Genomic DNA, 19,662 nt, shown 5'->3' on the forward strand with positions numbered 1-19,662 from the left:
ACCCTCATCAGTACTATGTTGTCCTGGTCTGAGTCTCCCCACTAACATGGTGAACCAGCTTTAACCCTCATCAGTACTATGTTGTCCTGGTCTGAGTCTCCCCACTAACATGGTGAACCACCCTCATCAGCACTATGTTGTCCTGGTCTGAGTCGCCCCACTAACATGGTGAACCAGCCTCATCAGCACTATGTTGTCCTGGTCTGAGTCTCCCCACTAACATGGTGAACCACCCTCATCAGTACTATGTTGTCCTGGTCTGAGTCTCCCCACTAACATGGTGAACCACCCTCATCAGCACTATGTTGTCCTGGTCTGAGTCTCCCCACTAACATGGTGAACCAGCCTCATCAGTACTATGTTGTCCTGGTCTGAGTCTCCCCACTAACATGGTGAACCACCCTCATCAGCACTATGTTGTCCTGGTCTGAGTCTCCCCACTAACATGGTGAACCACCCTCATCAGCACTATGTTGTCCTGGTCTGAGTCTCCCCACTAACATGGTGAACCAGCTTTAACCCTCATCAGTACTATGTTGTCCTGGTCTGAGTCTCCCCACTAACATGGTGAACCAGCCTCATCAGCACTATGTTGTCCTGGTCTGAGTCTCCCCACTAACATGGTGAACCAGCCTCATCAGCACTATGTTGTCCTGGTCTGAGTCTCCCCACTAACATGGTGAACCAGCTTTAACCCTCATCAGCACTATGATGTCCTGGTCTGAGTCTCCCCACTAACATGGTGAACCAGCCTCATCAGCACTATGTTGTCCTGGTCTGAGTCTCCCCACTAACATGGTGAACCACCCTCATCAGCACTATGTTGTCCTGGTCTGAGTCTCCCCACTAACATGGTGAACCACCCTCATCAGTACTACGTTGTCCTGGTCTGAGTCTCCCCACTAACATGGTGAACCAGCCTCATCAGTACTATGATGTCCTGGTCTGAGTCTCCCCACTAACATGGTGAACCAGCCTCATCAGCACTATGATGTCCTGGTCTGAGTCTCCCCACTAACATGGTGAACCAGCCTCATCAGTACTACGTTGTCCTGGTCTGAGTCTCCCCACTAACATGGTGAACCAGCCTCATCAGCACTATGATGTCCTGGTCTGAGTCTCCCCACTAACATGGTGAACCAGCCTCATCAGCACTATGTTGTCCTGGTCTGAGTCTCCCCACTAACATGGTGAACCACCCTCATCAGCACTATGTTGTCCTGGTCTGAGTCTCCCCACTAACATGGTGAACCACCCTCATCAGTACTATGTTGTCCTGGTCTGAGTCTCCCCACTAACATGGTGAACCACCCTCATCAGTACTACGTTGTCCTATTTACTAGATTGCTGTTCCCACAGCTGCTGTTGCAATGCGCGCACAACCCACACACATGCACACAATCACACACACACACACACGCACGCACCCACACACACACACACAATCACGCACACAATCACACACACGCATGCACGCACGCACGCACACAATCACGCACACAATCACACACACACACACACACACATAAACACACACACAGGCACACTGCTGCAGTCTAGCTAGCACTACAGTATGTTCGACCAAAAGGATCTCCGCTCTTCCTGCAGTTCTGTAGTTTGTTCAGCATGATAATGACATGATTGATGATGAAAATGCTAATTACCACGTCTTGGCAAGGGCCACATAATGTTGGGGTTCACAGCTGGCCGTCCTGGAACGGGCCGAACTTCTCAATAAGCAAAGTAAAAACAAATCTAGTTGATTCAACTAATTGTCATTATGTACAGTGTGTCACATGACTGGTGCAGTGAAGAGTAAACACATCGATCAATAAGGGTAAAGGACTGCTTCTGTGACTGTGTGCTGGTACACTCAATAATTCATACATTTCTATCAGTTCTGCTTCTGTGACTGTGTGCTGGTACATTCAATAATTCATACATTTCTATCAGTTCTGCTTCTGTGACTGTGTGCTGGTATAACTCAATAATTCATACATTTATATCAGTTCTGTTTCTGTGACTGTGTGCTGGTACGACTCAATAATTCACACATTTATATCAGTCCTCTGACTGTGACTATGTGCTGGTACGGCTCAATAATTCATCCATTTATATCAGTTCTGTGACTGTGACTGTGTGCTGGTACGACTCAATAATTCATACATTTATATCAGTTCTGTGACTGTGACTGTGTGCTGGTACGACTCAATAATTCATACATTTCTATCAGTTCTGTGACTGTGTGCTGGTACGACTCAATAATTCATACATTTATATCAGTTCTGTGACTGTGTGCTGGTACGACTCAATAATTCATACATTTCTATCAGTTCTGTGACTGTGACTGTGTGCTGGTACGACTCAATAATTCATACATTAATATCAGTTCTGTGACTGTGACTGTGTGCTGGTACGACTCAATAATTCATACATTTCTATCAGTTCTGTGACTGTGTGCTGGTACGACTCAATAATTCATACATTTATATCAGTTCTGTGACTGTGACTGTGTGCTGGTACGACTCAATAATTCATACATTTATATCAATCCTGTGACTGTGACTGTGTGCTGGTACGACTCAATAATTCATACATTTATATCAGTTCTGTGACTGTGACTGTGTGCTGGTACGACTCAATAATTCATACATTTCTATCAGTTCTGTGACTGTGTGCTGGTACGACTCAATAATTCATACATTTCTATCAGTTCTGTGACTGTGTGCTGGTACGACTCAATAATTCATACATTTCTATCAGTTCTGTGACTGTGTGCTGGTACGACTCAATAATTCATACATTTCTATCAGTTCTGTGACTGTGTGCTGGTACGACTCAATAATTCATCCATTTCTATTTGGTAGACTGAAGACAAGTAGGACAATAAGAAAAGGGATAAACACTTTAAAACACGTTTTACTTGTTAATTAAGACCAAATAACCATCTAAAGTACAGTATTGTATGACAGTGTTGTATAATAGACTACTAAATGGAAGAGTCAAATGCATTTTAGGCTATTGCTGGCTTCACTCATTCAATTAGAAACACGGTTTAGAATAACACCATTTCACTGGCGTCTCTCTCTCTCTCATATTCATGCTCGCTCTGCCCTGATCGCACTGCTGTAAACTCGTCTATGAGAAACGCGTAGTCTATTCGAGTCGGGCTGCCTGGCTACATCGCATCGTTAAAACCTTGGTTTAGAGGACAGGATAAGATAGAGCGGCTACTAAAACAGCAACACAAATATGGTCGGGATGAGAGATGTGGTTTGCCTCCTGCTGCCAGCCGTCGTGCTGTTCGGCACATCGATGCAGGTGGAAGTGAAAGGTGGGAAAGAGGGAGAAAAAGCAGGGAATTTCATGGAAGATAAGCAATGGCTATCAACCATTTCTCAGTACAGCCGGAAGATCAAACACTGGAATCGCTTCAGAGACGTGAGTTGGCTATTTTAAATAAATACTATTTTGTTTGGAATAAAATTGAAAATATTGCGCTGTAGGCTAATGATGTGAGGTTGAACGAATAGACTAGGCCACCGGGTGTGTTGTAACCTGATGGTAACCCTAGGCAGTAACGGAGGTGATATGTTTATAACCATACAGGTAATGTAGCTAATTGCGCGGCACAGTTGACCCGCTCTTGAATGCGCCTCACTGATAGGCAACAATAACATGCAACGGCAACATGAATACAACGCAAATTCACCTCATGAATACAATTCTAAAGGTTATAATAATACAGTTACTATAACAACGCTTCATTATGTGGAATCTGCTGTTTTATATATATATACTATATATATATAGTTCGTCATAAGGTGTAGGCTATACCTAACACTGAGTTCGTCATAAGGTGTAGGCTATACCTAACACTGAGTTCGTCATAAGGTGTAGGCTATACCTAACACTGAGTTCGTCATAAGGTGTAGGCTATACCTAACACTGAGTTCGTCATAAGGTGTAGGCTATACCTAACACTGAGTTCGTCATAAGGTGTAGGCTATACCTAACACTGAGTTCGTCATAAGGTGTAGGCTATACCTAACACTGAGTTCGTCATAAGGTGTAGGCTATACCTAACACTGAGTTCGTCATAAGGTGTAGGCTATACCTAACACTGAGTTCGTCATAAGGTGTAGGCTATACCTAACACTGAGTTCGTCATAAGGTGTAGGCTATACCTAACACTGAGTTCGTCATAAGGTGTAGGCTATACCTAACACTGAGTTCGTCATAAGGTGTAGGCTATACCTAACACTGAGTTCGTCATAAGGTGTAGGCTATACCTAACACTGAGTTCGTCATAAGGTGTAGGCTATACCTAACACTGAGTTCGTCATAAGGTGTAGGCTATACCTAACACTGAGTTCGTCATAAGGTGTAGGCTATACCTAACACTGAGTTCGTCATAAGGTGTAGGCTATACCTAACACTGAGTTCGTCATAAGGTGTAGGCTATACCTAACACTGAGTTCGTCATAAGGTGTAGGCTATACCTAACACTGAGTTCGTCATAAGGTGTAGGCTATACCTAACACTGAGTTCGTCATAAGGTGTAGGCTATACCTAACACTGAGTTCGTCATAAGGTGTAGGCTATACCTAACACTGAGTTCGTCATAAGGTGTAGGCTATACCTAACACTGAGTTCGTCATAAGGTGTAGGCTATACCTAACACTGAGTTCGTCATAAGGTGTAGGCTATACCTAACACTGAGTTCGTCATAAGGTGTAGGCTATACCTAACACTGAGTTCGTCATAAGGTGTAGGCTATACCTAACACTGAGTTCGTCATAAGGTGTAGGCTATACCTAACACTGAGTTCGTCATAAGGTGTAGGCTATACCTAACACTGAGTTCGTCATAAGGTGTAGGCTATACCTAACACTGAGTTCGTCATAAGGTGTAGGCTATACCTAACACTGAGTTCGTCATAAGGTGTAGGCTATACCTAACACTGAGTTCGTCATAAGGTGTAGGCTATACCTAACACTGAGTTCGTCATAAGGTGTAGGCTATACCTAACACTGAGTTCGTCATAAGGTGTAGGCTATACCTAACACTGAGTTCGTCATAAGGTGTAGGCTATACCTAACACTGAGTTCGTCATAAGGTGTAGGCTATACCTAACACTGAGTTCGTCATAAGGTGTAGGCTATACCTAACACTGAGTTCGTCATAAGGTGTAGGCTATACCTAACACTGAGTTCGTCATAAGGTGTAGGCTATACCTAACACTGAGTTCGTCATAAGGTGTAGGCTATACCTAACACTGAGTTCGTCTAAACCTCTGCGCCGGTTAATTTGATTTATTTTTACCTTTATTTAACGAGGCAAGTCAGTTATTAAGAACAAATTCTTATTTACAATGACGGCCTAGGAACAGTGGGTTAACTACCTTGTTCAGGGGCAGAACGACACATTTGTACCTTGTCAGCTCGGGGATTCGATCTAACAACCTTTCGGTTACTGGTTCCCCCCCTCCCCTCCCCAGGCTACCCCGCCCTGTGTATAAGAAAGCTTTGGTTATTTTGGTTAGGCTCCAGCAGCATGCTATGCACTTGTATGTTTTAACTTGCTGGTTTGTTATTCCAGACTTAATTGATTTCTAACATCATGTCATGTCGATATAAGCCGAGTCGGTTTTACAGTAGTAAAGAGCCCCACTTCATTTTTCCTAAGTAATGTCTACTCCTTCATTTCTGCGCTAGTCTAAATCAATACACAGTTATTCAATGCACAGCCCTACACAATAACGTATTAGTTGTGTAGAAAATGCCCACGGACACATTTGGACAGATATTCTCGTAATAGGCTTATTCTGAAGGACAATGATACACTAGTCTATAGTTAACACAACACCGACGTCTATTGCAACGTTGATAGATGGGAGGTTGTTGATCCCGACTCAAGTCATACAGTGGGGTTGCAATACAACGTGCTTGATATAATGCCCAATGTCATAGTTGATCTGCCCCGTCTTTTGTAAAGTGGAAAACGATTTACTGTGTGTGTGTGTGTGTGTGTGTGTTCCCTATATTTTGCACTACTTTTAACCAGTTGTTTGTGGGTAACTTTGATTGATATTAAATCCAGACGTGGGTAACTTTGATTGATATTCAAACCAGGGCATTGGGTAGAGAATGTATCTGCTGGTCAATATTTATGTATCTGGTTGCCCGCTGCGTATAAAATCTGCCTCTATAGTCGGAGACTGTTGAAGAAAGACAAGAGGCAACACACAGAGAAAACAAGCCCATGACTCACCCTGTGGACTCGCTGTCCGGCCCGTGACTCACCCTGTGAACTCGCTGTCCGGCCCGTGACTCACCCTGTGGACTCGCTGTCCGGCCCGTGACTCACCCTGTGAACTCGCTGTCCGGCCCGTGACTCACCCTGTGGACTCGCTGTCCGGCCAGGGACTCACCCTGTGAACTCGCTGTCCGGCCCGTGACTCACCCTGTGGACTCGCTGTCCGGCCCGTGACTCACCCTGTGGACTCGCTGTCCGGCCCATGACTCACCCTGTGGACTCGCTGTCCGGCCCGTGACTCACCCTGTGGACTCGCTGTCCGGCCCGTGACTCACCCTGTGGACTCGCTGTCCGGCCCGTGACTCACCCTGTGGACTCGCTGTCCGGCCAGTGACTCACCCTGTGGACTCGCTGTACGGCCCGTGACTCACCCTGTGAACTCGCTGTCCGGCCAGTGACTCACCCGGTGAACTCGCTGTCCGGCCCGTGACTCACCCTGTGAACTCGCTGTCCGGCCCGTGACTCACCCTGTGGACTCGCTGTCCGGCCAGGGACTCACCCTGTGAACTCGCTGTCCGGCCCGTGACTCACCCTGTGAACTCGCTGTCCGGCCCGTGACTCACCCTGTGGACTCGCTGTCCGGCCCGTGACTCACCCTGTGGACTCGCTGTCCGGCCCATGACTCACCCTGTGGACTCGCTGTCCGGCCAGTGACTCACCCTGTGGACTCGCTGTCCGGCCCATGACTCACCCTGTGGACTCGCTGTCCGGCCCGTGACTCACCCTGTGGACTCGCTGTCCGGCCCGTGACTCACCCTGTGGACTCGCTGTCCGGCCAGTGACTCACCCTGTGGACTCGCTGTCCGGCCCGTGACTCACCCTGTGAACTCGCTGTCCGGCCAGTGACTCACCCGGTGAACTCGCTGTCCGGCCCGTGACTCACCCTGTGAACTCGCTGTCCGGCCCGTGACTCACCCTGTGGACTCGCTGTCCGGCCAGGGACTCACCCTGTGAACTCGCTGTCCGGCCCGTGACTCACCCTGTGAACTCGCTGTCCGGCCCGTGACTCACCCTGTGGACTCGCTGTCCGGCCCGTGACTCACCCTGTGGACTCGCTGTCCGGCCCGTGACTCACCCTGTGGACTCGCTGTCCGGCCCTTGACTCACCCTGTGGACTCGCTGTCCGGCCCGTGACTCACCCTGTGAACTCGCTGTCCGGCCAGTGACTCACCCTGTGGACTCGCTGTCCGGCCAGTGACTCACCCTGTGAACTCGCTGTCCGGCCAGTGACTCACCCTGTGAACTCGCTGTCCGGCCCGTGACTCACCCTGTGAACTCGCTGTCCGGCCAGTGACTCACCCTGTGAACTCGCTGTCCGGCCCGTGACTCACCCTGTGGACTCGCTGTCCGGCCAGTGACTCACCCTGTGGACTCGCTGTCCGGCCCGTGACTCACCCTGTGAACTCGCTGTCCGGCCCGTTACTCACCCTGTGAACTCGCTGTCCGGCCCGTTACTCACCCTGTGAACTCGCTGTCCGGCCCGTGACTCACCCTGTGAACTCGCTGTCCGGCCCGTTACTCACCCTGTGAACTCGCTGTCCGGCCCGTGACTCACCCTGTGAACTCGCTGTCCGGCCCGTTACTCACCCTGTGGACTCGCTGTCCGGCCCGTGACTCACCCTGTGAACTCGCTGTCCGGCCAGTGACTCACCCTGTGAACTCGCTGTCTGGCCCGTGACTCACCCTGTGAACTCGCTGTCCGGTTGGTTATAAGCTGTAAGTTCTGCTTGATTTATTTATTGTTGTGTTTATTTATTTATTTGTTTATTTAGTTTTTTATTTATTTATTATTTTATGTATTTATTCATTTATTTTGTTTATTTTTTTGTTTGTTTGTTTATTTGTTTATTTATTTTAGAGAGACTAGATTCATTCTTTCCTGTCACGCCTCCAAACACAGCCAATCACATGACAGGAAAAAGGGGATCCACTTGTGTGGCACAGTGGCACCAGACCAGACAGTGGGCAAAAGACTGTGTGTGTGTCAGTCTGTCTCTCGCTGTGTGTGTGTCAGTCTGTCTCTTTCTGTGTGTGTGTCAGTCTGTCTCTCGCTGTGTGTGTGTCAGTCTGTCTCTCTCGCTGTGTGTGTGTCAGTCTGTCTCTCTCGCTGTGTGTGTGTCAGTCTGTCTCTCTCGCTGTGTGTGTGTCAGTCTGTCTCTTTCTGTGTGTGTGTCAGTCTGTCTCTCGCTGTGTGTGTGTCAGTCTGTCTCTCTCGCTGTGTGTGTGTCAGTCTGTCTCTCTCGCTGTGTGTGTGTCAGTCTGTCTCTCTCTGTGTGAGTGTCAGTCTGTCTCTCGCTGTGTGTGTCAGTCTGTCTCTCCCGCTGTGTGTGTGTCAGTCTGTCTCTCTCTGTGTGTGTGTCAGTCTGTCTCTCTCTGTGTGTGTGTCAGTCTGTCTCTCTCGCTGTGTGTGTGTCAGTCTGTCTCTCTCTGTGTGTGTGTCAGTCTGTCTTGCTGTGTGTGTCAGTCTGTCTCTCGCTGTGTGTGTGTCAGTCTGTCTCTCTCTGTGTGTGTGTCAGTCTGACTCTCTCTGTGTGAGTGTCAGTCTGTCTCTCGCTGTGTGTGTCAGTCTGTCTCTCTCGCTGTGTGTGTCAGTCTGTCTCTCTCTGTGTGTGTGTCAGTCTGTCTCTCTCTGTGTGTGTGTGTCAGTCTGTCTCTCTCTGTGTGTGTGTGTCAGTCTGTCTCTCACTGTGTGTGTGTCAGTCTGTCTCTCTCGCTGTGTGTGTGTCAGTCTGTCTCTCCCGCTGTGTGTGTGTCAGTCTGTCTCTCTCTGTGTGTGTGTCAGTCTGCCTCTCTCTGTGTGTGTGTCAGTCTGTCTCTCTCGCTGTGTGTGTGTCAGTCTGTCTCTCTCTGTGTGTGTGTCAGTCTGTCTCGCTGTGTGTGTCAGTCTGTCTCTCGCTGTGTGTGTGTCAGTCTGTCTCTCTCTCTCTCTCTCTCTGTGTGTCAGTCTGTCTCTCTCGCTGTGTGTGTCAGTCTGTCTCTCGCTGTGTGTGTGTCAGTCTGTCTCTCTCTGTGTGTGTCAGTCTGTCTCTCTCGCTGTGTGTGTGTGTCAGTCTGTGTGTGTGTGTGTGTCAGTCTGTCTCTGTGTGTGTGTCAGTCTGTCTCTCTCTGTGTGTGTCAGTCTGTCTCTCTCGCTGTGTGTGTGTGTGTCAGTCTGTCTCTCTCTCTCTGTGTGTGTGTGTCAGTCTGTCTCTCTCGCTGTGTGTGTCAGTCTGTCTCTCGCTGTGTGTGTGTCAGTCTGTCTCTCTCTGTGTGTGTGTGTCAGTCTGTCTCTCTCTGTGTGTGTGTGTCAGTCTGTCTCTCACTGTGTGTGTGTCAGTCTGTCTCTCTCGCTGTGTGTGTGTCAGTCTGTCTCTCTCGCTGTGTATGTGTCAGTCTGTCTCTCTCTCTCTCTCTCTCTGTGTGTCAGTCTGTCTCTCTCGCTGTGTGTGTGTCAGTCTGTCTCTCTCTCTCTGTGTGTGTGTGTCAGTCTGTCTCTCTCGCTGTGTGTGTCAGTCTGTCTCTCGCTGTGTGTGTGTCAGTCTGTCTCTCTCTGTGTGTGTCAGTCTGTCTCTCTCGCTGTGTGTGTGTGTGTCAGTCTGTCTCTCTCTCTCTGTGTGTGTGTGTCAGTCTGTCTCTCTCGCTGTGTGTGTCAGTCTGTCTCTCGCTGTGTGTGTGTCAGTCTGTCTCTCTCTGTGTGTGTGTGTCAGTCTGTCTCTCACTGTGTGTGTGTCAGTCTGTCTCTCTCGCTGTGTGTGTGTCAGTCTGTCTCTCTCGCTGTGTATGTGTCAGTCTGTCTCTCTCTCTCTCTCTCTGTGTGTCAGTCTGTCTCTCTCGCTGTGTGTGTGTCAGTCTGTCTCTCTCGCTGTGTGTGTGTGTCAGTCTGTGTGTGTGTGTGTCAGTCTGTCTCTGTGTGTGTGTCAGTCTGTCTCTCTCTGTGTGTGTCAGTCTGTCTCTCTCGCTGTGTGTGTGTGTGTCAGTCTGTCTCTCTCTCTCTGTGTGTGTGTGTCAGTCTGTCTCTCTCGCTGTGTGTGTCAGTCTGTCTCTCTCGCTGTGTGTGTGTCAGTCTGTCTCTCTGTGTGTGTGTGTGTGCGTCACTGTTTGTACGGTGGAGACTGAGCTGAGGACTCCCCCTCAGTGCCAAGGACAGGAACACAACACATGGCTTCATCTCAATGCCAGGGAAGGATACTTAGGGAGTGTCCCAGATGGAACCCTATTCCCTATATACTTCCCTATCCAGGGCCTTCGGAAATTATTCACACCCCTTGACTTATTTAACAGCCTGAATTCAAAATGAATTAAATTGTTGTTGTTTTCCCTCACCCACCTACTGTATGTACACACAATATCCCATAATGACAGTGAAAACACGTTTTTAGATAAATAAATAAAAATTAAGTACATAAAAATCTCATCAATCAATCAAATGTATTTACAAAGCCCTTTTTACATCAGCTGATATCTCAAAGTGCTGTACAGAGACCCAGCCTAAAACCCCAAACAGCAAGCAATGCAGATGTAGAAGCACGGTGGCTAGGAAGAACTCTCTAAAAAGGCCAGAACCTAGGAAGAAACCTAGAGAGGAACCAGGCTATCATTTACATAATTATTCACTCCCTAGAATCAAAACTTTACTGAAGCCACTTTGGCAGCGATTACAGCTGTGAGTCTTTCTGGGTGAGTCTCTAAGAGCTTTACACACCTGGATTGTGCAACATTTTGCCCATTATTCTTCTAGAAATTCTTCAAGCTCTGTCAAGTTGGTTGTTGATCATTGCTAGACAACCGTTTTCAGGTCTTAAATTATATTTAAGTAAAAACTCTAACTCGGACACTGAGGTACATTCACTGTCTTCTTGGTAAGCGACTCCAGTGTAGATTTGACATTGTGTTTAATTTGTTGTCCTGATGAAAGGTGAATTTGTCTCCCAGTGTCTGGTGGAAAGCAGATTAAACCAGGTTTTCCTCTAGGATTTTGCCAGTGCTTAGCTCCATTCAGTGTATTCTTTTATCCTGAAAAACACCCCAGTTCTTAACGATTACAAGCATACCCATAACATGATGCAGGCACCATTATGCTTGAAAATATGGAGAGTGGTACTCAGTAATGTGTCGTATTGGGTTTTTCCCCAAAAACAACACTTTGTATTCAGGACAAAACAAGGTATTGCTTTGCCACATGTGTTGCAGTATTACTTTAGTGCCTTGTTGCAAACAGGATGCATGTTTTGGAATATTTTTATTCTGTACAGGCATCCTTCATTTTACTCTGTCATTTAGTGTGGATTGTGAATTAACTACAATGTTGTTTATTCATCCTCAGTTTTCTCCTACCACAGCCATGAAACTCTGTAACAGTTTTAAAGACACCATTTACCTCATGGTGAAATCCCTGAGCGGTTTCCTTCCTCTCCGGCAACTGAGTTAGGAAGGACGCCAGTATCCTTGTAGTGGGTGGGTTTATTGGGTGTACTGGGTGTATTGATACACCATCCAAAGTGTAAATAATAACCATCATGCTCAAAGGGATATTAAATGTCTGCTTCTTTAAAAATGTTTACCCATCTACCAATAGGTGGCCTTCTTTGCCTTGTGTGTAGGTCAGTGACGGAAACATCTCAATGTAATCCATTTTAAATTCAGGCTGTGACACAACAAGATGTGGGAAAAGTCAAAGGGGTGTGAATCCTTTCTGACGGCTCTGGTACAAAGGGAATAGGGTGTCATTGGAATAGGGTGCCATTGGAATAGGGTGCCATTTGGAATAGCGTGCCATTGGAATAGGGTGCCATTTGGAACAGGGTGTCATTGGAATAGGGTGCCATTGGAATAGGGTGCCATTTGGAGTAGGGTGTCATTGGAATAGGGTGCCTTTGGAATAGGGTGCCATTGGAATAGGGTGCCATTGGAATAGGGTGCCATTGGAATAGGGTGCCATTGGAATAGGGTGCCATTTGGAATAGGGTGCCATTTGGAATAGGGTGCCATTGGAATAGGGTGCCATTTGGAACAGGGTGCCTTTGGAATAGGGTGCCATTTGGAATAGGGTGCCATTGGAATAGGGTGCCATTGGAATAGGGTGCCATTTGGAATAGGGTGCCATTTGGAATAGGGTGCCATTGGAATAGGGTGCCATTTGGAACAGGGTGCCATTTGGAACAGGGTGCCATTTGGAATAGGGTGCCATTGGAATAGGGTGCCATTGGAATAGGGTGCCATTGGAATAGGGTGCCATTTGGAATAGGGTGCCATTTGGAATAGGGTGCCATTGGAATAGGGTGCCATTGGAATAGGGTGCCATTTGAAATAGGGTGCCATTGGAACAGGGTGCCATTGGAATAGGTTGCCATTGGAATAGGGTGCCATTGGAACATGGTGCCATTGGAATAGGGTGCCATTGGAATAGGGTGCCATTGGAATAGGGTGTCATTGGAATAGGGTGCCATTGGAATAGGGTGCCATTGGAACAGGGTGCCATTGGAATAGGGTGCCATTGGAATAGGGTGCCATTGGAACAGGGTGCCATTGGAATAGGGTTCCTTTTGGGATGCAGTCTTGGTCTCAGTGGAAGGATACTTAGAATCTGTGGTTCTACAGCAGGGTCTATAAACACAGCTGTTTCAAATAACCAACTCGTCATCAATCTTTGAACAAAAAACGCACCCAGGAGGGGCCCCAGGACCAAGTTTGTGAACCCCTGATCTACAGCATAGCAGCATTGTGATGGCAGGGCGAGACCAATTTTATCCAAAGCCGAGTTTCCAAAGCTTTCATCCATTTTCTAATGAGTGGTGCCTGCATGTATTGAACTCACTCTCCTGGTGTTGCAAGCACCAACGCCACCATGCTCCACCAACTGAGCCACAGAGGACTGCACTGAGATGCATCATCTAACTAAGAGATAATGAGCAGATTATCTCTGAACCGAAGTGAAAACATTGACGCCAACAGATGCTTGCATGGAAGATACAGAATCTGTCTGTCTGTGTGTGTCTGTCTGTGTGTTTGTCTGTCAATCTCTCTGTCTGTCTGTGTATCTGTATTTCTGTGTCTGTCTGTCTGTCTGTCAATCTCTCTGTCTGTCTGTGTATCTGTATTTCTGTGTCTGTCTGTCTGTCTGTTTGTTTGTCTGTCTGTGTATCGTCTGTCTGTCTGTCTGTCTGTCTGTCTGTCTGTCTGTCTGTCTGTCTGTCTGTCTGTCTGTCTGTCTGTCTGTCTGTCTGTCTGTCTGTCTGTCTGTCTGTCTGTCTGTCTGTCTGTCTGTCTGTCTGTCTGTCTGTCTGTCTGTCTGTCTGTCTGTCTGTCTGTCTGTCTGTCTGTCTGTCTGTCTGTCTGTCTGTCTGTCTGTCTGTCTGTCTGTCTGTCTGTCTGTCTGTCTGTCTGTCTGTCTGTCTGTCTGTCTGTCTGTCTGTCTGTCTGTCTGTCTGTCTGTCTGTCTGTCTGTCTGTCTGTCTGTCTGTCTGTCTGTCTGTCTGTCTGTCTGTCTGTCTGTCTGTCTGTCTGTCTGTCTGTCTGTCTGTCTGTCTGTCTGTCTGTCTGTCTGTCTGTCTGTCTTGTCTGTCTGTCTGTCTGTCTGTCTGTCTGTCTGTCTGTCTGTCTGTCTGTCTGTCTGTCTGTCTGTCTGTCTGTCTGTCTGTCTGTCTGTCTGTCTGTCTGTCTGTCTGTCTGTCTGTCTGTCTGTCTGTCTGTCTGTCTGTCTGTCTGTCTGTCTGTCTGTCTGTCTGTCTGTCTGTCTGTCTGTCTGTCTGTCTGTCTGTCTGTCTGTCTGTCTGTCGTCTGTCTGTCTGTCTGTCTGTCTGTCTGTCTGTCTGTCTGTCTGTCTGTCTGTCTGTCTGTCTGTCTGTCTGTCTGTCTGTCTGTCTGTCTGTCTGTCTGTCTGTCTGTCGTCTGTCTGTCTGTCTGTCTGTCTGTCTGTCTGTCTGTCTGTCTGTCTGTCTGTCTGTCTGTCTGTCTGTCTGTCTGTCTGTCTGTCTGTCTGTCTGTCTGTCTGTCTGTCTGTCTGTCTGTCTGTCTGTGTGTGTCTACTACACTGCAGGGTCTACTAAGGACTCATTATGAGTGCTGATGACGTTACACGTCCACTTGTCATCACACTGTGACTCTGTGGGGATTTGGAATGTCAACCTTTTCAGTCGCTACCACAGCAGCTCTCATAGTGAAAAATACATCACTCAAAGTCCTTCTCTGTAGTCAGAATGTGCACACAGACACCATCATCTCCTCAAGTGCTGCGGCAAGAGACCGAATGCAGTGTGTGAGGATGGATGGCAACTGGATAGAGAGTTGAGCTTCCTTTTCCTATAGCCTATCATTCATTTATATCCTAGACATTCTGGAAGCTAGTCAACATCCTCTTTTAGGATCCTGGCTGTATCACATCCGGCTGTGACTGGGAGTCCCATAGGGCGGCGCACAATTGGCCCAACGTTGGCCCAACGGGTTTGCCTGGTGTAGGCCGTTAATTGTAGCCTTTTGGGGTGGCAGGTAGCCTAGTGGTTAGAGCGTTGGGGCAGTAGCCTGGAAGGTTGCTAGATCGAATCCCTGAGCTGACAAGGTTAAAATCTGTCGTTCTGCCCCTGAACAAGGCAGTTATTCCACTGTTCCTAGGCTGTCATTATAAATAAGAATTTGTTCTTAACTGACTTGCCTAGTTCAATAAAGGTTATTGTAAATAGTTAAAACACACGAGAGCTTGAAGAATTGTGTCTTTCTGCTTCCTACATTCTTCCTGCTTCACAGACCCACTTTAGTTGGAGGTATGAGGTGCATCGCTTTCTCGGGCTTTAGCTTAGATCCCATCTTGTGCTCAGTTAGAAGCCAACCAGGGCCTGTATTCATAAAGTGATCTTTAGACTAGATCTCATCTTGTGCTCAGTTAGAAGCCAACCAGGGCCCGTATTCATTAAGTGATCTTTAGACTAGATCCCATCTTGTGCTCAGTTAGAAGCCAACCAGGGCCTGTATTCATAAAGTGATCTTTAGACTAGATCCCATCTTGTGCTCAGTTAGAAGCCAACCAGGGCCCTTATTCATAAAGTGATCTTAGTACTGATCTAGGACCAGGTCCATCCTCTCCATTGAATCATATTCATTACGATCTAAAAGGCCAAACTGATCCTAGATCAGCACTCCTACTCTAAGATGCTTTATGAATATGGGCTCCAGAACTGGTCACTGAGGACAGGACCCGGCGGATTGAGGGACAATGCTCTGCTGTTCACGACCAATAGACCCTCTCACCCCTCCTTTCTTCCTTCCTTCCCCCCCTCCTCACCCCCCCCCCCCTCTCTCTCTTCCTCTCAGCATTGGCATAGAAGGGGCTCATTAAAGAGCAAAGCAGTTATCCCCAGAGCGAGCTGCACAGCCACACACACAGAGCTGCTGAAGATAGCACCTGTTATACAGAGACAGATACATTTTAATGAGGGGAAATGACTACATCCTTCCCCTTTAAATGGCTCCTCTGTCTGACAGTTCTCTTTGGTTTGTATAACTAGTGCAGAACCAAATGGTGTGCAAGGAAAGGATGGGTTATGGTAGAATGGGTTATGGGTAGAATGGAGAATGGGTTATGGATAGAATGGGTTATGGGTAGAATGGGTTATGGATAGAATGGGTTATGGGTAGAATGGAGAATGGGTTATGGGTAGAATGGGTTATGGGTAGAATGGGTTATGGATAGAATGGAGAATGGGTAGAATGGGTTATGGATAGAATGGGTTATGGATAGAATGGGTTATGGGTTATGGGTAGAATGGAGAATAGGTAGAATGGGTTATGGATAGAATGGGTTATGGATAGAGTGGGATATGGGTAGAATGGGTTATGGATAGAATGGGTTATGGATAGAATGGGTTATGGGTAGAATGGGTTATGGATAGAATGGGTTATGGATAGAATGGGTTATGGGTAGAATGGGTTATGGGTAGAATGGAGAATGGGTTATGGGTAGAATGGCTTATGGGTAGAATGGCTTATGGATAGAATGGAGAATGGGTAGAATTGGTTATGGATAAATGGGTTATGGATAGAATGGGTTATGGGTAGAATGGGTTATGGATAGAATGGGTTATGGGTAGAATGGGTTATGGGTAGAATGGATTATGGATAGAATGGGTTATGGGTAGAATGGGTTATGGGTAGAATGGGTTATGGGTAGAATGGGTTATGGGTAGAATGGGTTATGGGTAGAATGGGTTATGGGTAGAATGGGTTATGGATAGAATGGGTTATGGGTAGAATGGGTTATGGATAGAATGGGATATGGGTAGAATGGGTTATGGGTAGAATGGGTTATGGGTAGAATGGGTTATGGATAGAATGGGTTATGGGTAGAATGGGTTATGGGTAGAATGTAGAATGGGTTATGGGTAGAATGGAGAATGGGTTATGGGTAGAATGGGTTATGGATAGAATGGAGAATGGGTAGAATGGGTTATGGATAGAATGGGTTATGGATAGAATGGGTTATGGGTAGAATGGAGAATGGGTTATGGATAGAATCGGTTATGGGTAGAATGGAGAATGGGTTATGGGTAGAATGGGTTATGGGTAGAATGGAGAATGGGTTATGGATATAATCGGTTATGGGTAGAATGGAGAAAGGGTTATGGGTAGAATGGGTTATGGGTAGAATGGGTTATGGGTAGAATGGGTTATGGGTAGAATGGGTTATGGGTAGAATGGGTTATGGATAGAATGGGTTATGGGTAGAATGGGTTATGGGTAGAATGGGTTATGGGTTACTTGGCACCTGCAGTGGCATTATTTAGTTACGTAACTGGTAGATTTAGAGAAGAGAGGGGGGGAGAGAGAGGGGGAGAGAGAGGGAAAGAGAGAGGGAAAGAGAGGTGAGAGAGAGAGGGAGAGTAATGAGAGGGGAGAGTAATGGGAGAGAGAGAGGGGGGAGGGGGAAAGAGAGGTGAGAGAGAGGGAGAGTAATGAGAGGGGAGAGTAATGGGAGAGAGAGAGGGGGGAGGGGGAAAGAGAGGTGAGAGAGAGGGAGAGTAATGAGAGGGGAGAGTAATGGGAGCGAGAGGGGGGGAGGGGGAAAGAGAGGTGAGAGAGCTAGAGAGAGAGAGGGAGAGTAATGGGAAAGAGAGGGGGAAAGAGAAGAGAGGGAGAGAGAGGGGGGGAAGAGAAGGAGAGTAACGGGAGAGAGAGAGAGAGAGAGAGAGAGAGAGAGAGGGGGGGGGGGAGAGAAAGAGAGGTGAGAGTGGGAGGGAGAGAGAGCTGGAGAGAGGGGGGAGCAAGGGAGAGAGCGGGGGGGAAGATAGAGAGGAGAGAGAGACCACAACAAATAAATGAGCTGAGATTATGATTCACTAGCTAAGTCCCAGGGTCCAGTTATGATTCACTATCTAATGCCCAGGGTCTAGTTGTGATTCACTAGCTAAGTCCCAGGGTCTGGTTATGATTCTCTAGATAAGTCCCAGGGTCTGGTTATGATTCACTAGCTAAGTCCCAGGGTCTGGTTATGATTCACTAGCTAAGTCCCAGGGTCTGGTTATGATTCACTAGCTAAGTACCAGGGTCCGGTTATGATTCACTAGCTAAGTCCCAGGTTGCGGTTATGATTCACTAGCTAAGTCCCAGGGTCTGGTTATGATTCACTAGCTAAGTCCCATGGTCTGGTTATGATTCACTAGCTAAGTCCCAGGGTCTGGTTATGATTTACTAGCTAAGTCCCAGGTTGCGGTTATGATTCACTAGCTAAGTCCCAGGGTCCGGTTATGATTTACTAGCTAAGTCCCAGGTTGCGGTTATGATTCACTAGCTAAGTCCCAGGGTCTGGTTATGATTCACTAGCTAAGTCCCAGGGTCTGGTTATGATTCACTAGCTAAGTCCCAGGGTCTGGTTATGATTCACTATCTAATGCCCAGGGTCTGGTTATGATTTACTAGCTAAGTCCCAGGTTGCGGTTATGATTCACTAGCTAAGTCCCAGGGTCCGTTTATGATTTACTAGCTAAGTCCCAGGTTGCGGTTATGATTCACTAGCTAAGTCCCAGGGTCTGGTTATGATTTACTATCTAAGTCCCAGGGTCTGGTTATGATTTACTAGCTAAGTCCCAGGTTGCGGTTATGATTCACTAGCTAAGTCCCAGGGTCTGGTTATGATTCACTATCTAAGTCCCAGGTTGCGGTTATCAAAACAACCATCTGTAGCGTTCAGACGAGTCTACACTAATGAGATCTACCTGGCAAAGCTGCTATCTGTTCTGTTGTGCCTCATGGTGTTGTTCTGGCTGCTGTCTGTTCTGTTGTGCTGTGTGGTGTTGTTCATATCTGTCTGTTCTGTTGTGCCTCATGGTGTTGTTCTGGCTGCTGTCTGTTCTGTTGTGCCTCATGGTGTTATTCTTGCTGCTGTCTGTTCTGTTGTGCTGCGTGGTGTTGTTCTGGCTGCTGTCTGTTCTGTTGTGCCTCATGGTGTTGTTCATATCTGTCTGTTCTGTTGTGCTGCGTGGTGTTGTTCATATCTGTCTGTTCTGTTGTGCCTCATGGTGTTGTTCTTGCTGCTGTCTGTTCTGTTGTGCTGCGTGGTGTTGTTCTTGCTGCTGTCTGTTCTGTTGTGCCTCATGGTGTTGTTCATATCTGTCTGTTCTGTTGTGCTGCATGGTGTTGTTCTGGTTGCTGTTTGTTCTGTTGTGCCTCATGGTGTTGTTCTTGCTGCTGTCTGTTCTGTTGTGCCTCATGGTGTTGTTCTGGTTGCTGTTTGTTCTGTTGTGCCTCATGGTGTTGTTCTGGCTGCTGTCTGTTCTGTTGTGCAGCGTGGTGTTGTTCTGGTTGCTGTCTGTTCTGTTATGCTGCGTGGTGTTGTTCATATCTGTCTGTTCTGTTGTGCCTCATGGTGTTGTTCATATCTGTCTGTTCTGTTGTGCCTCATGGTGTTGTTCTTGCTGCTGTCTGTTCTGTTGTGCCTCATGGTGTTGTTCTGGCTGCTGTCTGTTCTGTTGTGCTGCATGGTGTTGTTCTTATCTGTCTGTTCTGTTGTGCCTCATGGTGTTGTTCTTATCTGTCTGTTCTGTTGTGCCTCATGGTGTTGTTCTGGCTGCTGTCTGTTCTGTTGTGCCTCATGGTGTTGTTCTTATCTGTCTGTTCTGTTGTGCCTCATGGTGTTGTTCTGGCTGCTGTCTGTTCTGTTGTGCCTCATGGTGTTGTTCATATCTGTCTGTTCTGTTGTGCCTCATGGTGTTGTTCATATCTGTCTGTTCTGTTGTGCTGCGTGGTGTTGTTCATATCTGTCTGTTCTGTTGTGCCTCATGGTGTTGTTCTGGCTGCTGTCTGTTCTGTTGTGCCTCGTGGTGTTGTTCATATCTGTCTGTTCTGTTGTGCCTCATGGTGTTGTTCATATCTGTCTGTTCT

General features: G+C 47.2%; 1 protein-coding gene across 1 annotated transcript in view; it reads left to right on the plus strand.

Moving 5' to 3' along the window:
* Window positions 1-3,031: 3,031 nt before the first annotated feature.
* Window positions 3,032-19,662, plus strand: part of LOC116365475 (testican-2) — a gene marked incomplete at its 3' end in the record, with an annotated part of 46,692 nt that continues 30,061 nt past the window's right edge. The window contains exon 1 of the mRNA XM_031818099.1: window positions 3,032-3,441. Coding sequence (XP_031673959.1) covers window positions 3,253-3,441 — 189 coding nt within the window. The remainder of the gene's footprint in view (window positions 3,442-19,662) is intronic.

The sequence above is a fragment of the Oncorhynchus kisutch genome, unplaced genomic scaffold (assembly GCF_002021735.2).
Source record: "Oncorhynchus kisutch isolate 150728-3 unplaced genomic scaffold, Okis_V2 scaffold1253, whole genome shotgun sequence".
Classification (NCBI taxonomy): domain Eukaryota; kingdom Metazoa; phylum Chordata; class Actinopteri; order Salmoniformes; family Salmonidae; genus Oncorhynchus; species Oncorhynchus kisutch.